Raw genomic sequence first — 22,429 nt, forward strand, 5'->3', positions numbered from 1 at the left:
GATATTTATTTAATGATTAGACAAAGAGCCGTTCCCATATGCAAATACAAGTACCTCCTGCCCTGTGTGCCATCTCTATGTGTCGAGCTGTCCAAATAAACCATGTGTATATTATGTTCAAAACTACGGGTTTCGAAGGGAAACGCAAATAACAGAATACAGGAAGGCAGAAAAAAATAAACGTTGGCAAAGAAAAGTCGCCTTTTTGCCGACGGTAAAAATTCATTTTTATTTTATACGAGTATTTCTTTTCATTTTGTCTCTCTCCTCCTTTTTTTATTTATTTTTTTTGTCTCGAAAAAGGTGGGCTTACAAATCTGAGAGAGCATGCGCAGTCAGCAGAGAGCAAGCGTCCAAGCGCGCAAGCGAGCGAGCGAGAGCGGCTGGGCGCCCATTGAGAGCGAGAGAGCGAGAGAAGCGAAGGAATGAAAGAGCGACCACCTGTCTGAAAACTGACAACAAAGCGAAGCGTAGGATGGCAGCAGAAAGGAGGTGAGCGAAAGAGCCAGAAAAAAAAGGCAAGCCAGGAAAAGAAGTTGAAGCAGAAGAAGGAAGAGTAGGAGCAGCGAATAAGGGAGGTAGCGTGAAATGGAAAAATCAAAATGGAGTGGGAATATACTTGCGAGTGCACAGCGCACATTTGAAAGATATATTTTTAAGGTTTTAACGGAGAATTATTCGTAGATACTTTAATGGGAAATTAAAGGCTTAATTAAAAAAAAAATATATACATCAAAATTACCTTTTAATAATATTTTATATTTACTTTATAATTGATAATTTATTAAAAAAAAATGTCCGAAATATTAGAAAAAAAAACCTTTCTTATTATGTCTCTAATTAAGGCATATTTTAGTATTTTTTCGTATTAGTAGTTTTGTATTTTATAGATAGATTTGATGGATTAACGGCACGTTAAGGCTTTCCTAAGCTAATTTTTATTATATACATTTAATTAGGAACATTCCTTTAAAGCACAGAAGTATGCTGAATTATGCTATGAACAATTTTTGGAATGTCTAAGATATGTACGTAATTCCCAAGGGTTTAGAAAGCCTTCCCCTGCAATTATTATTATTTTTCCCCGAGTTCCTGTTCCTCAATGAGCGTGTGGTTTTTCCACCTACCCTTTGCACCCAGCTTTAGCACCCTTTTTTTTCTGTTGCTCCCCCCTTTTATGGTTTGCTTCGTGATCGCGTTGCTGCGTTTTCACGTTTCCTTTTTACTCACCAGTTCCTTGGACGGTGCTTGGCAAATTCGCAAACGCCAGCGTCAGCAGCAGCAGTGGCAGTGATGCCGACAGCGACGCTCGCAGAGCGTACATTTTGTTAATCCAAATGCGAGTGTTTAATGCGCGACTGCGACGTCGGCTGCGCTGCGATTGCATTGTAATCCAGTTTACCAAGTTTACCAGTTTTTTTTACCGATTTTTTTTATTGTATTTCACTCACTAAGTTTTTTTTCGAGGAATTTTCGATTAGAGAAGAGATTCTTTAGCTGATCTTTTTGTGCTACTTTTCTTGGATAATAGTTTATATTTCGATTGTTTTAAGCTGTGCGTTTCTCCTTTATTTCGTATTTCTTATATTTTATAAATTAAAAGGAGTTCCTTGCCCGACGACGGCGACATTTTTTGTTTTTCGAACAGCAAAAAATAATTGCAAAAAAAGTAACGCTTTTTCGCTTTTCCTTTTTTTTCCTTTCCCCTTTTATTTGCGTATTTGTTGTTGAAGAAGAAGAATCAGGAGGAGGAGGATCGGTATCGGAGCTGAAATTCAAATTTCAAACGGACGCCACACGCGCTTGCTCTCTCGATCTCTCTTAGCTCCCTCTCTCGCACACATGCACACACGCGCGTTGCACACTTGCACAAAAAAAAGATCCGAGGTAGAGACACTATTTTCATAAAATCCGAGTTTTCACAGGATCCTTTTTAACAAAAAAATTGATACGATTTAATTTTTGTTTCGGCGTTTTCGTTCGCCATTTCGAACTCTTCCTCCCGGTATGTGTTTATCCTTTCTCGTTACACTCACTTTCAAAAAAAAAGAATATGTTATTTATTGCCGTTATGCCATTTCCTTTTCTTTTGTGGTTCGTTTCACGCGATCAGCTCTCTTTCGTCGCTAAGTCTCATTCGTTGAAAACAGCTAAAGCCTTGCTAGAAATTTTCGAGTAGACTTTTTATATTCAACGCGGCAGAAAATTCAGTTCCGCGGCACACCGCTTCATTCAGTTATTTTTGAGAGCCCGAATTCAGCGTCGATCCGCAACACAACCGCCTTCGTCGAAAAATTTTTTGTTTTAAGTGTGACTGTGCGGTTTTCCGTTCAGGATGCTGAAGACTCAGCACACAGGCGAGAGGGATTTTTCCATTCACATGAGCTGGTCACACCGAAGGTGTCAATAGCTTGCTACTGTTAGTTTTACATTTTACACGCGTAAAGTACAATGTTACACGTTTACAGAAACATTCTCATATTGAAAGTAAATTCATTAACAGATCGCTCTGATCCAGACAGATGTAGGGTAACTTAAGGGGGTAGACCACCCTGACATTTTTTAAAAATCTAATTTTTTTTTTTTTAATCAATCTTGATGCTGATATTCTTACGGTCATTTTAAGACATCGGGCTTAAAAATATCTCGTTACTTGTGGATTCTACAGCCATTAGAAGTGAGCGCTGCCGGTATACCGTAGAGTACTTTCTTTATCTTCTTTTGCGTTTTTCTCAAAACAACGTTTTTTAAAACGGTGTACATGATTTCTCAAAAACCGCCGGACCGATTCTCTTCAAATTTTTTACACAGCTTCTCTATAATGCCCTCTATGGCATGACGTAGGATTTTTTCGATATGTTTTTTTGTTTTAAAGTTAAAAATTTTTAAATCAAAAATTTTGTTAAAAAAAAAAATTTTTTTTTTCAAAGTGCTCCCATTTGCTAAAAAAAAATTATTTCCAAAAACGGCTACGTCATGCTATAGCCATACTTATATAGCTTATAAAAAATTTTTGTTTTTGAATTTCGGATAACAAATGTGGTGTGCAGCATGTACACCATCCGACCATTCCCTAAAAAAAATTCGTTTTTTGACTGGCTATATCTCCGAGGTTCGTAAATATTTTTTTTTCTTTCAATAAGTATTTTTTAGTTTAACATATGTTCTTTGATGTACTAATAAATAAAAAGTTGTATTCCCAATAACTTAGTCAAAATGAATTTTTGAAAAACCCTCCAAATTTCATGCGTTCAGGGTGGTCTACCCCCTTAATGGAATTCTAGCTTGTTGGCTGTTAATGTGAACGGAAACAAAATAATTTTGTTGTTTTTGCCGGAGAAACACCGATGCCACTAGGCTTGCAATCGATGTTTTCCCATCTAGCTATTAGCTATTTCCCAGCTAGATCTGGCGGATTTCAATAGCTTAAGGCGAATTGACATAGCGTCAGAGAATGCAACTTCGCTTAGTTTTGATAAGATCTAGCATTTTTGAAAATGTAACTAGCTTATAGCCATAATGTAGCTTTTTTCAGCATATTCCAGTAATAATTGCATTTATGACAACGATTTAGTTAGGAGGGCAAACCCATTTTTGGCCAAATATGCTTAATTATATGGACGCCATTTAACAATTTAGCTACTTTTGGCTATATATTATTAGTAATAAATGGCGATGACTATCGCAGGCCTCTATGATAGTATCTACTCGATGCATCGATATTCAAAAACATCGTGCTCCGATGCTCAAAGTATCGATGATTATTCGTTTAAAATTTGAAATGTTGGGTAAGTGAGGACTCACATTAACAAAATGTATTAACATTAACACAAAAATACAACTTAGCCGATGTTTATTTAGCATTATTACACACAATGCACACACAAAAATGTTAAAGTGTCGACCTCTTACATTTGTGTTGCGGATTTTTGGGTTGTTTTAGACCTTGTTAAACCGTGTCAAATTGCATAAAAACTAGTAAAGATAATCCAATTTTGAAATCGTTTGAAATAAAGATAGAATTGTATTTATATTTTATAGCATAAAAGACTACTTGCACCTTTTCACACTGGCGCCATTACTATACATTTACATTTACAGATGTAAAATGTCAGATGTAAAATGTCAAAATGGTTGTTTTATTTTTTAATTATTTATTTTTATACCCTTCGACCACATAAAGTATATATATTCTTGATCAGACCCAACTGCCGAGTCGATCTAGCCATGTCCGTCTATCCGTCTGTCCGTTGCTACGTAAAATAGTTCTTAAGTTTCAAAGGTATCTCAAGTTTGCAGTTAGTCTTATACATATATACCCTCACTCTTATATAATCGGACGACTATATATAGCTGCCATAGGAACGATCGGAAAATTAAAAAAAAAAAATTATACCTTTTCAATTTTTAAAAGATTTTATCAAATTTAAGATATATACAATATATATAAATCTAGAATTTGGTGTAAAATTTTATGAAAATCGGCCTTCTATATCCTATAGCTCCCATAGGAACGATCGAGAAATTAATACAATTGAAAATTTAATTAACTTTTTCAGTCATACAAGGGTATATAAACTTCGGCGTGCCGAAGTTAGCTCCCTTTTTTTGTTGTTTAATAATTACGAACTGAAAGAATCCTCCGAGTTTGAAAAGAAAATATGATCAAATTAAACGCTCTTATATTTTATAGCATTCTGAAATAATTTTTATTTCAATCTTATTTCTTTTATTTCAACTAATTTGAGTTGGTTTCGGCTTAAAAATTAATTTCTGTTTCCTTTCCCTTTTGCACGCAATTCGTTTTTAGTTTTTAGTTTTCTTTTTGCCGGCCATTTCATCTCTTTTTCCTTGCATTCTGCTTTTCACATTTTATGTTTCCTTTTTTTTTGTTTGTAATAATTATAATTTACTTGGCTTAATAGGATTTTCTTTTGTTTTAGTCGCTTTATTCTTTTTCCGTTTTTCTGTTTTTTTTTTAACGTCTATTTAATTGATCTCTTAATTGAATCGTTTGACAATTGATGTGAAAAATGTATTATCTCTCGTTAAAAGCTTTGCGCGTAGCTCAAGGAAACAATTCAATAGATTTAAACAAATCAAAGTGTCTCAAGGTAAATGAAAAACATTTAAAGCATTTTCTTTTGTATTATTCGCTATGTTAATATGCGTGTATATTTGTGTATATATGTTTCACAAAAACAAAAAAAAAGATTAATTACAGTATTGGCTTAATGAATAAAGAACCCAACAAGGAATCATAAGGCAGCATTTCTCGTGTAAAAAAAGGTTTACTTTATCGCTTTTCCTTTCACTTCATAATTTGTTTCTTGTTCTTTTTTTTTGGTAGATCGCTCAAATGTTTCACAAATTGTTGCTAAGCTTTGTTTTTTTTTTTTGTTATGTATTTAAATTTAATTTTACCTTTTAAAATTGTTTACATTTACTTTGTTTACAATTAGGCTTACACCACTAGGCAGGACAGACAAAAAAAAAACACAAAAAATTGTAATATTCTCTCCACTCATCGTTTCTATTCTTAGCTAGTCATTTAATTTAAGCGTTGACATACACATTTATGCTCTATATATATATATGTATTTATATATATACGATATACAATAATTAATTCGATTTAAAGTTACATTTAATTTACTTTCCTTAAAGGCTAGACAAAAAAATGTTCAAGTTTTCACATGAATGCTTAATGCTGTGTTCCAGAACCCGATCAAGTTTTGATTTTTTTTTTGGATTCAGTGCTTATTTTGGATTGATTTTAAATGAATTTTGTGATGGTTTTGAGTTGATTTATGTTAAAACACCAATATTTTCGACATGTTTACTAGAGTTTCAAAATAAATATTTGTTTGTAAAGCAAAAAAAAAATTATATATATATATATTTATATAGAACATGTATTTTTCTGATTTTTCCAGGATCCTCAACAGTACACCACATAAGCTCTTAAAAATTCTAGTGATGCTGTGAAGGCTCCTTGTAAGCTTTGGACTTGGGTTTTCATTAAAATTTTAATTTAAAATTCATTTGAAAGAAAGTCAAATTAAATATTTACAAAATAAACTTAAAAACCTGATTTTAAATATGCAAACTGTTCATTTGTTATTTGATTTTCTTGATCGGGTTAAAGGGCAAATACTGCAATTGCTCTAAAAAGTTCTCTCACTGCATTTAGTTAGTTTTTTCCCCCTATATATATGTATTTTTCTATATACACGTACATATATATATTTTAGTCTAAAAATTTGATAAATTTTGGCTTCGAATTCTTTTTAGCTTGCTTTAAATAGTTTCTGTTTTCTTTTTTTTAGTTGGATCTAACTACAGGCATTTAATAATTACTTTCATATTTAATTGAATTGATTTCAGTTTAAAATTGTATGCAACTCGATGTTTAAAATAAACTTTTTAAGTTTCGTAGTCGGTTTTCTTGTTCTTTTTTTTTGTTATTTTGTATTTTGCTTTTTTTCGATACGCTTCGTTTATTTGATATAAGATTTTCTTTAATTAATTTATTTTTTTTTGGGAGATAACCCACTTGATAAATAGCTTAAAATTTGCACTAGTTGATATATAATTTTCCGCTCCGACATTGAGTTTTATTTGTTGTTTGCCATAAAATAATTAACGCTATAAATCACAATACGGTTTTTTTGTTTTCCTTTCTTTTTTTTTCATGCTTTTCTTTTTTTCATTTTCCTTTTTCCCTTTTCCCTTTTCGTTTTAGGGGTTTTCTTTTTGCTTTGCGTTTGCTTGTATCTACATGGGTTTTATTTACTTTTAAGGGATTTTTTTTTTAAATTAAAAATATTCAAATTCTAGATTCAGATTTTTTTATATGGATTGTAAATTAAATCAAAATTATATTAATAATGCCGAAAACAAGAATAAAGTGATTCGACTCCAATTAAGGTAATAATATGTATTTTCTTGTTAATAAATTCAACATTTTGCTTGGAATATTTCATTTTGTTTTGCTATTTTTGGAACATTGATTGTGAATACCTTAAGCGACAACGACACACACCAGTTTCCTAAAACATTTCTGATAGCTTTTTAACTCTGTTGTTTTTTTTTTTTTTGTTGTATTTTTTGGCCTATTGTATTTTGTTTTTAACTTAGAGAAAGTGAATAATTTCCCGTGCAAGCCCTTCATTTAATATATACTATTTTCCTAGGTGAGATAAGTAGAAAAAAAAAACAATTACTCACTAGAAGTTTGTTTCCATTTACGAAATTAGCATATATATTTTAGGGATTACTAATGGCTTTGCTCTAATATTTATACGGTGTATATGCGTATCCTTCGGTTTTTGTTTTCTTTTCTCGATATTTTTTCGATTTAATTCGATATTATTTCGATATCTTCTATCGCTTAGACATGGGTGGCCAGAGGTCCTTTTTGCGTATGCCCCTTGCCATTATTGGGCAATATAAATTGCCCCGATGGACTTTGGGCACATGGGGCACCACTACCACCACCACTACCACCAATTCCGCCGCCCTGCGCTTGGGGCGTGGCCGCCAAGGTGTTACTGCTGGCGGTTAAATTCGAACTACTGCCACTGACACTGCCACCCGCACCGCCGCCACTGGGCATGATGCCACCAATACCACCGCCGCTGGGCGCTATTGTGCCGCTATTTCCACTCAGATTTGCCACAGGACTCGTGGTGATCACTGCCGCACCACTGAAATGCCTCAGACCGCCGCTCCCGTGATGGCCATGATGGCCCCCATGGCGGGCTGCATGATAGGGCGGTGGGGCGGGCGTGGCCGCCGGATTGGCGGTACTCGGCGGCGGGAGCGGTGGCAATAGCGACGAATTTGTCCTTAAATATGGATTGCCATAAATGGCACTGAAGCGGCTATCGATGCCATTCTGCAGCAGCGGTTGACCTAAAAAAAGAACAACAACAATAAGAGTCTTAGAAAAAGTTCCAGAAGAAAGCTAAGCAAGCAGAAAAAAAAAACTCACCCAAAAATCCATTGGCCTGCTGGGATTGCTGCAGTTCGTGTCGATTCTGATTTCTGGGCAGACTTGCACCACCACCATTCGCTCCACCGCCACCATTGATAGAGGCTCCAGCTGCAGCTACAGCGGCACCGGCGGTGGCTCCCGCGGAATGTGGCAAGGTGGCCGAATTCATGCCACCGTTTTTGGCCTTGGCCACACCACCAACCATCACTGCAGCACCCTCACCAGGCGGACTATAGTCCAAAGCATATTCAAAATAATGCGCATAACCATTGGCCTGGGGACTCTCCTTATACGCCGTCTCTTGCTGATTCTTTAAATTCTTAATATGACATTGTCGATTATACCGATCGCCGGCAGTGAAGTCACCAGAGAAACGTTCATCGAATTTAACAGGTCCTGCCAGGGGTACACCCAAGGTGGCACCCTTCATCTGGACATCAGGCATGGGAGATTGATTTAAATTGATGGCCAAACCATCGTTTCCAGCTTCCGAGTATTCCACATCATAGGCCTTTGAGCGTAATTCACTTTTCAATTCATTTAACTTGTCACCACCACGCGATGCCTCCGGTATAACATCCGCTGGCATTGGCTTCTTACGACTGCGTCGCTTCCGATACACAATGATGATCATAACAATCATTAGGATAATGGCCACCGAGAACATGGATCCCATGACGACAAGCAGTACGGGTATGCTGCCTGCCTCACGTACCAATGTGATCACCAATGAGTCACCGCCATATGAATTCATCACCGTACAATTGTAGCGTCCGAAATGTGAGGCTTTGCTATCACGTATAATTAGGGCTGCTCTAACGCCCTCCGGCAAATGATGTTCCTCAAAGATATATATATCGGGATCAGCGCTGCTCATATTTATCACTTTGCCCTCAAAGGACCACAGGATATGCTCTGCCTTGGGAATACTAAATGCAAGACAATCGATCTTCACACGTCCACCAACGCCACCAAATTGCACTTTGTGTGAGGTTATGATAGGGGCTCGCTTCACATAAACCGTGGCCTCGGCTCCAATTTCGGGAAATCCATTGACAACTGCCTTGCAAAAATAACGACCAGCATTCTCGCTGGTTACCTTCAGCTTCAGTTCAGCACTGCGACCCACAATCTGTAAAGAAGAATAATGAAACGATTAATACCTTGGCATAATCTTTAATTCGAGGATTAACTTTACCTGATCGGAGTTCTCATTGATCCATTCGATTTCCGGCTTGGGATTGCCGGCCACCTCACAGCGCATGCTCACCGTGGCGCCCAGATCGGCTTCCACGCTTACAGGTCGCTGGCGGAAAACGGGACCAACTGTTTTGGGGGGGGGAAAAAAACAGAAAAGATTAAATAGGAATCAAGAATATATATGTATTTTATTATACCCTTGCAGGATAATATAATTAAAGTCAGAACTTTTCCAGTTTTTAACACAATTTTATCTACTTCGATTCGAAGCTATCTTCAATTATTATTCGTTTTTAGTTTTATGAAAATTTGAGTACTATGTAATATAACTTTCAGAGAAACACTTGTTAACTATAATCAGTAATTAACTGTGATCAGTAAGTATCTATGAACATTAAGTAACACTGATCAGAAAGTATCTATGAGCACTAAGTAACTCTGAACAGTAAGTACATATCTATGACCAGTAAGTAATTTTGATCAGTAAGTATATTTTACCTGCAAATAACTCTGAAAAGTAAGTATCAATGACCAGTAAGTAACTCTGAACTGCAATTATCTATGAGCAATAAGTAACTCTGATCAGTAAGTACCTATGAGCAGTAAGTAACTCTGATCAGTAAGTATCCATGAGCATTAAGTAACTCAGATCAGTAAGTATCTATGACCAGTAAGTAACTCTGATCAGAAAGTATCTATGATCAGTAAGTAACTCTGAACAGTAAGTATGTATGATCAGTTAATAACTTTGAACACTGGTAAACAATGACATGCAACTTTTGAAACACAACACATATCTGAGACGTGGCCGGCAGCAGTCACTTCGTTCCGGGGAGGTTAGAACAAGTTGGGAATCATATGCATAGGTGCGCGAAATTTGTTTTGGTACAAAGAGCAAGCTATTTCAATGAAACTATAGAGTTATTCTTCGATGTAATTTAACTAGTATGTAAGTCGAAGAATAGCGAATCGGTGGACTATATATATACATATATATAGCTGCCATAGGAACAATCGGACGATTTAAAGAACTAAGACCAGTAAGTAACTATGACCAGTAAGTAACTCTGATCAGTAAGTATCTATGACCAGTAAGTAACTCAGATCAGTAAATATCTATGACCAGTAAGTAACTCTGATCAGAAAGTATCTATGACCAGTAAATAACTCTGAACAGTCAGTATGTATCATCAGTTACTAACTTTGAACACTAATAAACAATGACTTGAAACTTTTTAAGCACAACACATATCTGAGACGTGGCCGGCAGCATTCACTTCGTTCCGGGGATGTTAGAACAAGTTGGGAATTATATGCACATATGTGCGAGATATGTTTTTGAAAAAAGAGCAAGCTATTTGAATGAAACTATGGAGTTATTCTTCGATGTAATTTTACTAATATATAAGTCAAGGCATGGAGAATCGGAGGACTATATATATACATATATATATATATATGGCTGCTATAGGAACGATGGGAACATTTTAAGAAATATCAAACCTTTTTCAGTTTTCAACAGATTTTCACAAATTTAATATGTAGCCATTAAAAATGAATCTACAATTTTCTGTAAAATTGTATAAAAATCGGACTACTATATCATATAGCTGCCAAACAAACGACCGTTAAAAATAGAGAAAAATGAATGAATGAAAGCAGGCATTACTTTATTGTTTTTTAACATAAATATACACAATTTATATTGCATTAATTCCAAGTGATCGAAGTTCTATGTGCAAGGGTATATAAACATCGGCGTGCCGAAGTCAGCTTCCTTTCTTATTTATCTATAGAGAAAAACTTACAGCTTATGTCCAAGGTCTCGCTTTCCTCACTTTTGCCCACCGCATTCATGACTTCACACTTGACACTCGCCTCATGATATTGCCGTGTTACATTGTGTATGATCTGTTGATAAATATATATACCATATTATTCAGTTATTCGAAACTATATAGTGTTCTTAGAGATACTTACCATTTTGGTGGTGAAATCACCAGTGATTAGCTCATCATTGATAAACCAACGATAGCTAAGTTCATGGGGATTTGCATCTGCCTGACAACTGAGTATGACCTCGGCACCTTCGGGTATTTTTCCACCTGCCAGGGCACCACCCACCACCGAAACGGTGACCTTTGGTGCATACTTGACCTCCAGCAGAAGTTTCGCCGATCTATATGTACGATCCGCAGTATTTTGTGCTTGACATGTAAATGTTGTATTATGATGTTCCTTTTTGGGTGCCAATTTTAAGATTGACTTGGCTGTTATTCGACGAGAATCAGCCAATGGTTCTTTCACATACTCAATACCCTTGGTAAGGACATTGCCGAGGCCATCAATCCAAGTGATTTCCGCTGCCGGCTTACCACCCACCGATACACATTCCAATTCAATTTCACGATCTTCGGTGGTGACCAGATAGTCACCTTGCAGAATTTTTGGTGCTTCCGGGGGTACCAGTACCGTCAGTTTGGCAAATCGCGAACGGATACCCTGTTCACCTTGGGGACCCGGACCCACTTGACATTGATATTTGGCATCATCGTCCAGCATCAGGGGATATATGTCCAAGGAGAAGTCACCCTCCTCATCACTGCCCACCATCGAGTACCTTTCGAAGCCACTCAGGTTTCTATGCTGACCGAGGCCAAAGTCATCTTTGGTCCACTGGAGGGCACCGACTTTCTCCATTACCCGGCAGGGTAACGTAACCCTTGAACCCACCACCGCGGTTTGATCCTGCGGTTCCATGGCAAAATGCTGGCCGCCATTGTCACCACTTTTCGGCTTATTCTCCTCATTGCCACCGGATGCAGAGGACGATGATGAACTCGACGAGGAGTCACTGTGATGTGAGTTTTGATTCGATTTATTCTTCTTTGACTTGGCTTGGACGGCAATTGGTTGAAGGATAATTAGGACCATCAGAAGCGAAAGGATCAGAGGCAGCACCACTTGGCGACTGCCGTGAGTTTTCTTCATTTTCAAACAAATTGTTAACTCGGCTGTAGGGTAAGAGAAAGAGAGAAAGGAAGTGGATTAGAATATTATAAAAAAATATTTACATTTAACTAAAGTCTTATTTCAATTTATATATATTTAATAATATTTAATTTAATGTAACATATTTATTTTTTACCCTTAAAAGGTATTATATTTTCAGTCAGAAGCTTGGAAAGCAGTTAAGAAGTCATTTCCCACCCTATAAATCATATATATTCTTGATCAGCATCAAAAGCAGAGTCGATCTAGCCAACTTCGGTACAAACACTAAACTTTTTATTTTTTTTTCAAAATTTTTAAGGGGTTACATTGCTAAAATTGACAAAAAAATTGACAAAATTTTGAAAATTTGAAAATTTCAAATAAAGTATGCAGATTTATAAACATAATAAAAACTAACTTAGGAAAGCTTTCTGAATGGAAATTAATGCTTTTTTGGCTGAGTTATACATTTTTTAATATGTGATTTTTCGAAAAAATTGCATACTAAAATATCGATAATTAATGTGAATATTATAAGCCTTGTTATGATAGAATTCCGATACAACACTTTAATTGACTTGCAAATGGTAAGAAAACTTTTACTTCAGCTTCCCAAATTATTTCCCATTCTGGTTTTTAACATAATATTTTATACATCTTAAGGTAAAGTCTTATTATACTTAATATATCATTATTTCTTGTTTTTAACTTCATATTCCATAAATCATAAGGTTAAGTTTGCAACTCTTTATTACATTTTATTTTAAATTGTAAATAGCTTTCCTTAACTGATTAATCTTATATATGTTTTTTAAGCTGCTTTAAACTCTGAAAATATACTTTTCCCTTAATTAAATTACAGCCTTCGGTTTGTATATGAATAAAAATAATTACAAGCAATGTGCATTTTGGCCTTTACAAAAATAAAAAATAAAAAATCAGAGAGAGAGGAAAGTTTCCTCCAATAAACCCTTGAAAGATCCCCTTTCACCTTTCACCTTTCGCCCCTGCTTACATGGCAAACGAATGCAATAAAATCCGTTTTTGTGGGTCAAGTTTAAACCAAATGAAAGACCTGTTCTGTAAAAAAAACATATAAAAAAATAGTGTGTATGGAGTGTGTGTGGGGTGTTGGTTTTCCTGTCAGCTGTCTGGATTTTTTTTTTGTATTTAAATCATGAACTGTAGCAGCTGCCAGAAATTTAAGCTTAGTAACTGCCAAGCTGTAAAAGTATTTATAAAGACTACAAAAAATTTTGTTTTTAAGGGAAAAATATAAATATAACAAGAAAGGAAAGTTGCAGGTTTTAATTGAATTATAGGATCGAATAAAAAATCGATCATAACTAAGCTTAATATATTCAAATTCGTTTAATCGATTTTTTGAAATTTTTGTTTGCAAAAATCTGATATTTAAAAACGCATTACTCAGCCCAAAATGCATTAATTTTAATTCGGAAAGCTTTCCTATGTTAGTTTTTATAAGGTTAATAAATCTGCAAACTCTATTTATATTAAACAAAAATTAAAAATTTTGTTAAATTTTTTGGCATTTTTAGCAATGCAACCCCTTATAAAATTTTGAACATTTTTTTTAAATTTTGTTTCCTCCCGGAGATGGCTAGATTGATTCGGACTTTGATGCTGATCAAGAATATTAAAATACCCTTTAAGGGTATAAATATGTAGAAATATTTAAAAACATAAATAAATATCTATTTATTTATAAGATATAAATAATATACATTAGCGACTGTATACTTCCAGAAAGATAATAGCCTTGCTTTAGCATTTTCCTAACTTAGTTTTTTGATCACACTTTTACGAAATTATTATATTTTGTAAAACTGTTTTTATTACTTTTTTTTATATTTTTTGTATTTAAATGTCAAGTATATATATTTTTCCCTGAACAAAAAATATAGAATTAAAACATATATTTCAAGCATATCTCTAGTGCAAGTATTTTTTCTTCCCTTTTCCTATTTTTTCTTTTTGTTTGTTAACGCTTTTCTGTGTCGATTGTGTTGTTGTATTTTCCGTTTCGGTTTGCGTACATTTCCTCACATCCATTTTTCCATTTTCCGCGACTGAATGCAACCCACACACACACACACACACAGAGAGAGAGAAAGAGACACCCACACTGGCAAATAAACAAACAGGCCACCAGAACATATGTATGACATATGGGATAGGCGTCTTTCCACCGCCTTCCCCCCTCCCAGCATTTTCCACACTTTTCCACACATTTACCCCACTTTTCCCCTCCCCGCGAATGTTCATCCTGTGTTGTCAGTCTGAGTTTGGCCTTGGCATTTGCGGCTTTTGTTTGTTTTTACCAATTTTCCTTTTTTTCTTTCTGGATTTTCCTGTTTTATTTTTTTCCCAAGAACATTTAAAGTGTTCAAAAGAAAAGCCTGTTGATGCCAGCGAAGCAATGAAAACTTGATTTATTTGAAATAAATAAATAACTAAATTTAAGTATATGGTGTATGTTTTTTAAGGAACTATAAATTAAGTTTTATTATTTGGCTGTCTTACTTTTTATCCTTGCTCTTTTCATTTCAGTTAAAAGGTAATGCTAACGATTTCATTGGGTTGTTGCCACCTTTTAAAGGTAGAAAAAAGAACAACAACAACAACAACAACGACAACAACATGAGAAAAGCGTTACCACGAAACGGAAAAGCTCAACAAAAAAAAGAAAAGATGTTGAAAAGCGGGGAAAAAACGCGAAATAAAAGTAGCTTTGAAAAACGCGCTGAAAGACGGCTAACCAGCAAGGATATATGTATATATATATATGTATATAGATATAGATATATATACATATATATATGTATATAGATATAGATATATATACATATATATATGTATATAGATATAGATATATATATATATATATCCACTGATTCGCCAGAAAAACCAACCAATCCATATCCTTGTCGCTATCGCTATCGGTGTAGCTGGGGCTATGGCCACACGGCTATTCCTTACATTCCAACGTATCGTTGGATTTGATACCCTTTCTTTTTGAAAGTACCTTTGATTACTTTGATTTGTGGTGTTTTAAAATATATACTAATTAGTAAATAAAAAAATAATTATTATTAATTATATGTACATAACATTTATTTATTTAACTTAAGAAAATAATTATATTGCTAAAGAAGGGAATGATATGGAAATTCATTAATAATTTCCTATAAATATTCGTAAGGGAATTCCTACAAAATTCCTAAGAAAATTCCTACAAAATTCCTAAGGAAATTAGTAAAAAATTCCTAAAGAAAAATTCCTACAAATTTCCTATTAAAATTCCTTTAGAACTTCTCAAGGATATTCCTGAAGCTCATCTTGTGACTTTGCCTAATTTACTTTTTTAAGGCAATTTTTGGTCATTTCAAAAAGCTAAAGCTGTGTGTTCAAAAAAAATCAACCTAAAGTTTCTATTTATTTTCTATATATACATATATAGATCCTTTTTTTTGGTAGGTATTCAAAGGTACTATTCAAACCCGTAATTTTCCCTTGTCTTTATTTTTTTTGGGTGCTTTTCCTCTTTTCTGTTGCTTGTTTACCAGCTCCATGATTTACGGCATTTGCACTTTGACTGCGACTGTGTTCCACTGTCCGTCCAAGCCCGTGTCCTTGTTCGTGTCCGTGCTTGTCCGTGCTTGTCCGTAATGCCCGTTCTCTCTGTGTGTGTATGTCCGGCGGCACATATAGAGCCGGAAATGCCCGGCATGCGTATGAGCCAGGTGATACTCAGGTACAGAGGAGTGGGAGTGGGAAAAACTTTGGATAGCTCAAAGTGCTCCGTGCTCCTGGCTACCGGCTCCTTGCTCACTTCGCTGGCAGCAATATGCTTGCCTAAATTATTAAAAATTATAATAAAATTTGTATGACCATAAAAGGCCACCGAACGAAAGCCGCTTTGGCAATGAGAGGAGGGAGGAAAAAGGAGGAATCCTTCCTTTCGGCCATCTAGCCACTTTTCCTCCGCTAACCCCGACTTTTCTCCCATACCATTTCCATGCTCCCTCGGGGGTTCTTTTGGGTCCTTGGGCCGAAAGTTGCACAGGAAATGACTGGACATGATTTTTCGTGCACACATAACTTTTGTTTTTAGTTGCGGTAGATTCTCGTTGGATAGTAAAAACCACTTCCCCGATAGTCTACCGCCATTTCCCCAGGCTTTTCTTTTGCGTGCACTGAAGCTTTTCTTTTTATTATTGCTTTTTTTTTTTGGAGGGACTCTGCTTTTATGTACTTCCAGGCGAGACATTAAAATTACTCGCCATCCTGCTTTGGGTTTCCCCTGTGTCACTTGGTTTTTATTGTCCTCAAGATCATGAATTACTATAATCACTACGATTGTCCAGAGTTATGTGAGATGGAACTGTGCGAGTACATAATGGTAAGTAATATATGTATGTATGTATAAAAAAAAACAATCAAAATAAAATAAAAAACATTTAGATGAAAAGCTTTATTAGCTTCAAGAAGAGTTAATAATTCTTTGGGGTAAGTAAATTGTAAAATGTTCATGGGAGACATACGGTTAGTTATGGTTAACTAATTAATGAAAAGGGGGTAATATGGTTAAACAAATTTGTATTTTATAAAATAAAAATTTATACAAAAAACTATTAAAATAAATGTATACCAAAATATGTATTTAAACACTAGGCAATGCAATATTTTAAGTACCCCAATTTATATACTGACACTTCGTGGCATATTTTTATTCAGTATTTTTAAAGAGTTTTAAATATTTTCTAGCATTTTATTTAACTTAAAGTTGGTATTTATTTCCATGAGATTAAAATTAATACTAACTAGAGAAGTCATCATTATCATTCCATTTGCTTTATCTTTTATGTATTTTCTTATAATAATAATACATTTCCAATCTATGTGTATTTAATCTTTCTTGCATTTTATAAACCTTAAAGTTGGTAGTTTTCCCATATAAACGTTCCTATATATTCACTATAAAATAATTTTAATTTGTTTTTTATTATTTCTACTAGATAAAAATGTCAACCAACAAGTCAAGGCATCTTTATCTTTCAAAATTGTTTATTTTATTCTCTATTTTTTCTATATCTTTCGGTAACTGTACTTTTTTTGGTTTTGTTTTTCTTTTATTTTTTTGTTGTTTTGTTTTTTCTTTTTCCAAAAATACGGGCATTAACATAAACATTTCCCGAGACCCCACCTGAAGTTCCAACTTTACTTTTCAGCTAGTTTCCTTTCGCTTGTGCGAGTAACCCATTTCCTTTTTGTGCTCTGTCTTTAACTCCTTCCCCCCCTCTTTTCTTCTTTTCCTGGCCCGCTTTAGACATTATTCTCATACCATTTTTCCCCCGCATTTTCCAGCATTTGCTGCGTTTTGTTTTGTTTATTGTAATTGCAGACTGTCAGCTTTGTTGTTGTTGTTGTTTTTGTAACTTTTAGTTGGTTTTTAGTTGAGTTTTGTTGTTGCTGGAAAAACGCACGTGCTGAAAATGCCACCGCAGAAGGAGCAGAGGAGAGCCAAGAGCGAGAAGGAAATAGTGTTTGAAGAGCAAAAGAGATGGCAAGCAGTACACGGGGGGAAATTAAGTTTTGCTTAAAAATTTTCTTAAATTTAAAACCGCTTTGGAAATAGTAGAGAAAAAACGGGAATCTAGTAAAAAATAGCGCGGAAAAGTATGCTAACATTTTATAATGACCAATAATATTAATATTATCATTATATATTTAACATTTATAGATAAATTTACAAGATTGCAAATTTAAATATTTTTAAACATACAGTACAATAAATGTTTAAGATAATTTTGCATTATTTTGTGACCTGTTCATATTGAAATGTAACTTTAAATATTTAACAAAATGATTGCATTTTATATTGAACAACTAAACACATACATATATAAATTTATATATATGTATCATAATTTATAAAATAAAATATTTAACAATATTATTGCATTTCATATTTAACAATTTAACACAAACTTATATCATTTTATTTATATTTATATCATAATTTATTAAATAAAATGCTTTTTAATCATTGAAACATAAATAAATATTTTTTTTGCGGGTAAATTTGCATTATTTTGCACTCAGTGAATTTAAAAATATAAATTTATATATCTAATTTATATATTAATAATACTATATATATATTAATATTAATAATAAATTCTTTTGCTAGATGAAATTAGTATTATTTTATGCTCAGTGCATAGTGGCAACCCAACCGGAGACGGGGAAAAATTAAAAAAAAAAAAGAAAAAAACACATGCCACGAAAACGCTAATGACACACACACAACCAACACACCCACACACAACCCAGAGTCCTAGAGAGAGAGAGAGAGAGAGAGAGAGGGAGAGAGATAGATGCGAGGTGTGCGAAGGGTGTTTCCCAACATTATGTTAATTAGATCCCTCACGAAGGAATTTTCGCTGGAAATATCTTTCATTCGCAGCATTTGAGTAAACAAAAGTTGTGCCTTTTTCTTCTTGGAAAACTACGCCACACTCACACACACGTGCAGGATTGTCATGTGTTTATTATAATCATTATTCTTGTTTTTCTCTCTTTTTTCTTTTTGTTAAGAGAAGTTTTCTTTTTAAACAAAGAAAACAACTTGAAAATTGAGTGTAAAAATGGTAGACACAAAAATTCAAAATGCAATAAAGTTGCCAATTTAAAAACAAAAAGAGTTACCAGATCTAAAAAGGAGTTGCCAACTAAGGCTTAGAAAGCAACACTGCAAAAATGTCAAGTGAAAATTTTCCTTCTTTCCCAAAATCAATTCTATAAAACCGAGAGTTAGTTCTATAAAATCAAATGGAGAGCAAAATGGATCCACTGCGGATTACCTTCGACGATGATGATGAAATCGTGCCTGCACCTCTTCCTCCTCCATGCAAACGTCCCAAGGTAGAGGAACCTCCGCCGCCATGGGAATCGATGCAGGCCCGGAAACGTGACTCCTCGATGCCGCTGGACAAAACAGAAGCTCGTCTGTTCGGTGTCTTTAGGAAGAATCACACCATGGACACCTATGTAGCCACCCAGAGGATGGAGATTGTTAGAAGGGGAATCATTTGCAGGAGGTGCCTGCTTTTCAAAAAGATCTGCGAGGTCGGTGGAAAACATGCCTAAGGATAGTTCAACCTTGATATCAAGACCCAATTGTAGATGAAGACTGAGCCAAAGAAGTTCCTAGTCAAATCAAATCTCCAAAGGCACTAAATCAACACTACAATTATGCCACGACCAATTTCTGTGATAATAAATGTGGGAGCGAAGGATGGCAAGATGAAAATTGATTCCCTTTAAGAATCGAAATCATTTTTAAAGCATTTGTTTCTTTGGGGTTCGTCTTCTGAGCTATAAAAAACAACAAAATATTCAAATTTCATTAAATTCAATTTAAACCCCTATCGACTTTACAAAGTACAAAGTTGGCCCCAAAAACTGGCCTTTAAAGAGGCGAGAAAAATTCTTCTTGCCTAGAACAACAAATCACATGCGTTGAAGATCCTTTTCCCGCAAACTCTTGCTGTTGCTCTTCCTTTCTCCTTTCCTTTTTTATATAACAAATATTAATTATTAAAATACATATATATTCTAAAAAAAGTGTTAATTAATAACCACTGTTTCCCAGCCAAGAAAGGAAGACTACCTTCTCACTCCTTCTCGGAAAACCTAATCAAATCAAATCAATGTTGCTCAGCTGCTAATTCTGCTTCTCATCAGTGGCAGCCATAAATTAGCGTGGGCGTGAGGGCGTGTGGGCGTGGCCAGGCCAATAAATTCATCAATTTTTGTTTTGTTTTGGGTGTCAAAGAAAAATACAAATAAGCAAAGAAAAACATGAAGAGGAGAGGAGCCTTTTCTGAGCGTAAAAGTTTTAGCGCCGCCTTCGCACTTCCAAAGAGGAAGAAGCTCCGCCTCCTCCCTACCCGCCCCAAGGTCAAAGCCCGCTTGGGTTTTTACCTCCCCCCCACCCCTCTTTTTTGGGGCCACTCCAGCTGAAGCCTTTTAATTGAATATTAATAACAAAATCCTGCATATTAAACAGAGGCTGGGCAACAAAGCAACTTCAACATCAGGAACACAAGCCAGCCGCAGAATGGACGAGGACCTTTTGTTAATATATGCACACATCTGTGCGGGACTACACTGGGAGAAAAATTGATCAAGAAGTGCATATTTTAATTAATTGAAATGTGTAAGATATACTTGTAAATAAATATAACAAAATATATAAATTATCTTTGACTTTCAATTGGTTAAATATGAAGCAATTAGAACTCCCATAGTTTCTCCTAAAGTTTTTCCTATACTTTCTTGATTTCCTTATTTATTTTCTTATTTATTTAAATTGGTTAACTAAAAACCAATTATAACTCCTCTAATTTCTCCTTAAGTTTCTCCTATAGTTTCTTGATTTCCTTATTTATTTAAATTGGTTAACTAAAAACCAATTAGATCTCCTATAGTTTCTCCTATACCTTTCTTGACTTCCTTATTTATTTAAATTGGTTAAATAAAAACCAATTAGAACTCCTATAGTTTCTCCTATAGTTTCCTCTATACTTTCTTGATTTCCTTATCTATTTCCTTATTTTTTTTCGCTGTGTACATGTCTGTGTGATATAACCATCTCTGTTATTGTGCCAGGTTCCATATCCTGGCCAACAGTTCGGACTGTGCTCCTGACGATGTCAAATGTTAATGCAATCAAATTGGAACCTCATTCAGTTCAAAGGCGGAGGAGTGCGAATAAGAAAAGGGCGCGGCCAGGGTCGTCTGGAGGGGGATTAAGGGGATTGAGGGGAGCAGCACTAAATTCAATTATGCATATAGTAAGGGGGGAGGAGTTCGGGGGGTTGGATCTAGAGCAGATTAAGACCGAACGTGTCCTTCCTTCTATGTTTTATTTTCTTTTTTTTCTGTTGCTTCATTGAAATGGTGGAAATCCTTAAAGTTCAAATTAAAGTTCTCAACAAAAAGAGTACTACAAATGTACATAGAGACAAAACATTAAATTAATTAAATACATAATAACTACTATAAACCAATTTATTATTTAAATGTTGTGTTTGAAACCATAGGAAACCCTTATTTAATTAGAAATTTTATTAAAAAAAAATATCAAATTCAAGTTCACACAAAAGAAATATACACACAGGAAAACATAAAATTCATGATATATATCATATTCAAATTTATATTTATAATATGATAAAGGGTTTAACATCAGTAAATAATCGCAGCAAACCCTTAACTAATTATATATAATTATTTATTTATTTATTTTTATATCCTTGCAGGGTATTATAATTTCATTCAGAAGTTAGCAACGCAGTGAAGGAGGTACCTCCGACCATATAAAGTATATATATTCTTGATCAGATTCAACAGCCGAGTCGATCTAGCCTTCTTCAAATTTGAGATGTATCCATTTTATACTATTCTATAATTTTGTGTAAAATTTTATGAAAATCGGACAACTATATCATATAGCTCCCATAGGACCGATCGAGAAATTTGAGAGAATAGAGAATGGCAGTGGCTGTTTTCGGAAGACTGACAATCGCGGTGAAGATAACATTTTCAATTTTCAACAGAACTTAATCAAATTTGAGATTTATCCATTTTATACTATTCTACAATTTTGTGTAAAATTTTATGAAAATCGGACTAATATATCATACAGCTCCCATAGGACCGATCGAGAAATTTGAGAGAATAGAGAATGGCAGTGGCTGTTTTCGGAAGACTGACAATCGCGGTGACGATATCATTTTCAATTTTCAACAGAACTTAATCAAATTTGAGATATATCCATTTTATACTATTCTAGAATTTTGTGTAAAATTTTATGAAAATCAGACAACTATATCATATCATTATAACATTTTCAGTTTTCAACAGATTTTCATTAAATTTGAGGTATAGCTATTTATATTAGTTTTAAATATTGTGTCAAATTTCATAAAAATCGAAGGACTATATCATATAGGTGCCATACAAACGATTGTTTGATTTAGAGGAAAAATGGAAATCTGTGAATGTAAACTTGCAAATATAATATGTATACATAGGTGAATGAAATGAAAGCAGGTATTACATCATTGTTTTTTAACATAAATATATATTATTTATATTGTATGGATTTCTAGTCATAGAAGTTCTATCTGCAAGGCTAGATAAACT

The 22,429-nt window shown here is 34.4% G+C and overlaps 2 protein-coding genes across 4 annotated transcripts in view; both read right to left on the minus strand.

Moving 5' to 3' along the window:
* Positions 1–2,312, minus strand: part of N (neurogenic locus Notch protein) — a 45,428-nt gene extending 43,116 nt beyond the window's left edge. The window contains exon 1 of the mRNA XM_020947361.2: positions 1,231–2,312. Coding sequence (XP_020803020.2) covers positions 1,231–1,387 — 157 coding nt within the window. The 5' untranslated portion in view covers positions 1,388–2,312. The remainder of the gene's footprint in view (positions 1–1,230) is intronic.
* Positions 2,313–4,685: 2,373 nt separating this feature from the next.
* kirre (kin of irre) overlaps positions 4,686–22,429 on the minus strand; it is a 114,842-nt gene continuing 97,098 nt past the window's right edge. For all 3 annotated transcript variants that reach the window (XM_086830313.1, XM_086830312.1, XM_086830319.1), the window contains 5 exons: positions 11,180–12,213; positions 11,008–11,110; positions 9,198–9,325; positions 7,997–9,131; positions 4,686–7,917 (listed from right to left, as the gene is read on the minus strand). In XM_086830313.1, coding sequence (XP_086686439.1) covers positions 7,394–7,917; positions 7,997–9,131; positions 9,198–9,325; positions 11,008–11,110; positions 11,180–12,190 — 2,901 coding nt within the window. In that variant the 5' untranslated portion in view covers positions 12,191–12,213 and the 3' untranslated portion in view covers positions 4,686–7,393. The remainder of the gene's footprint in view (positions 7,918–7,996; positions 9,132–9,197; positions 9,326–11,007; positions 11,111–11,179; positions 12,214–22,429) is intronic.

This window comes from Drosophila serrata, unplaced genomic scaffold, assembly GCF_035046125.1.
Source record: "Drosophila serrata isolate PLE 108 unplaced genomic scaffold, ASM3504612v1 contig_23, whole genome shotgun sequence".
Lineage (NCBI taxonomy): Eukaryota > Metazoa > Arthropoda > Insecta > Diptera > Drosophilidae > Drosophila > Drosophila serrata.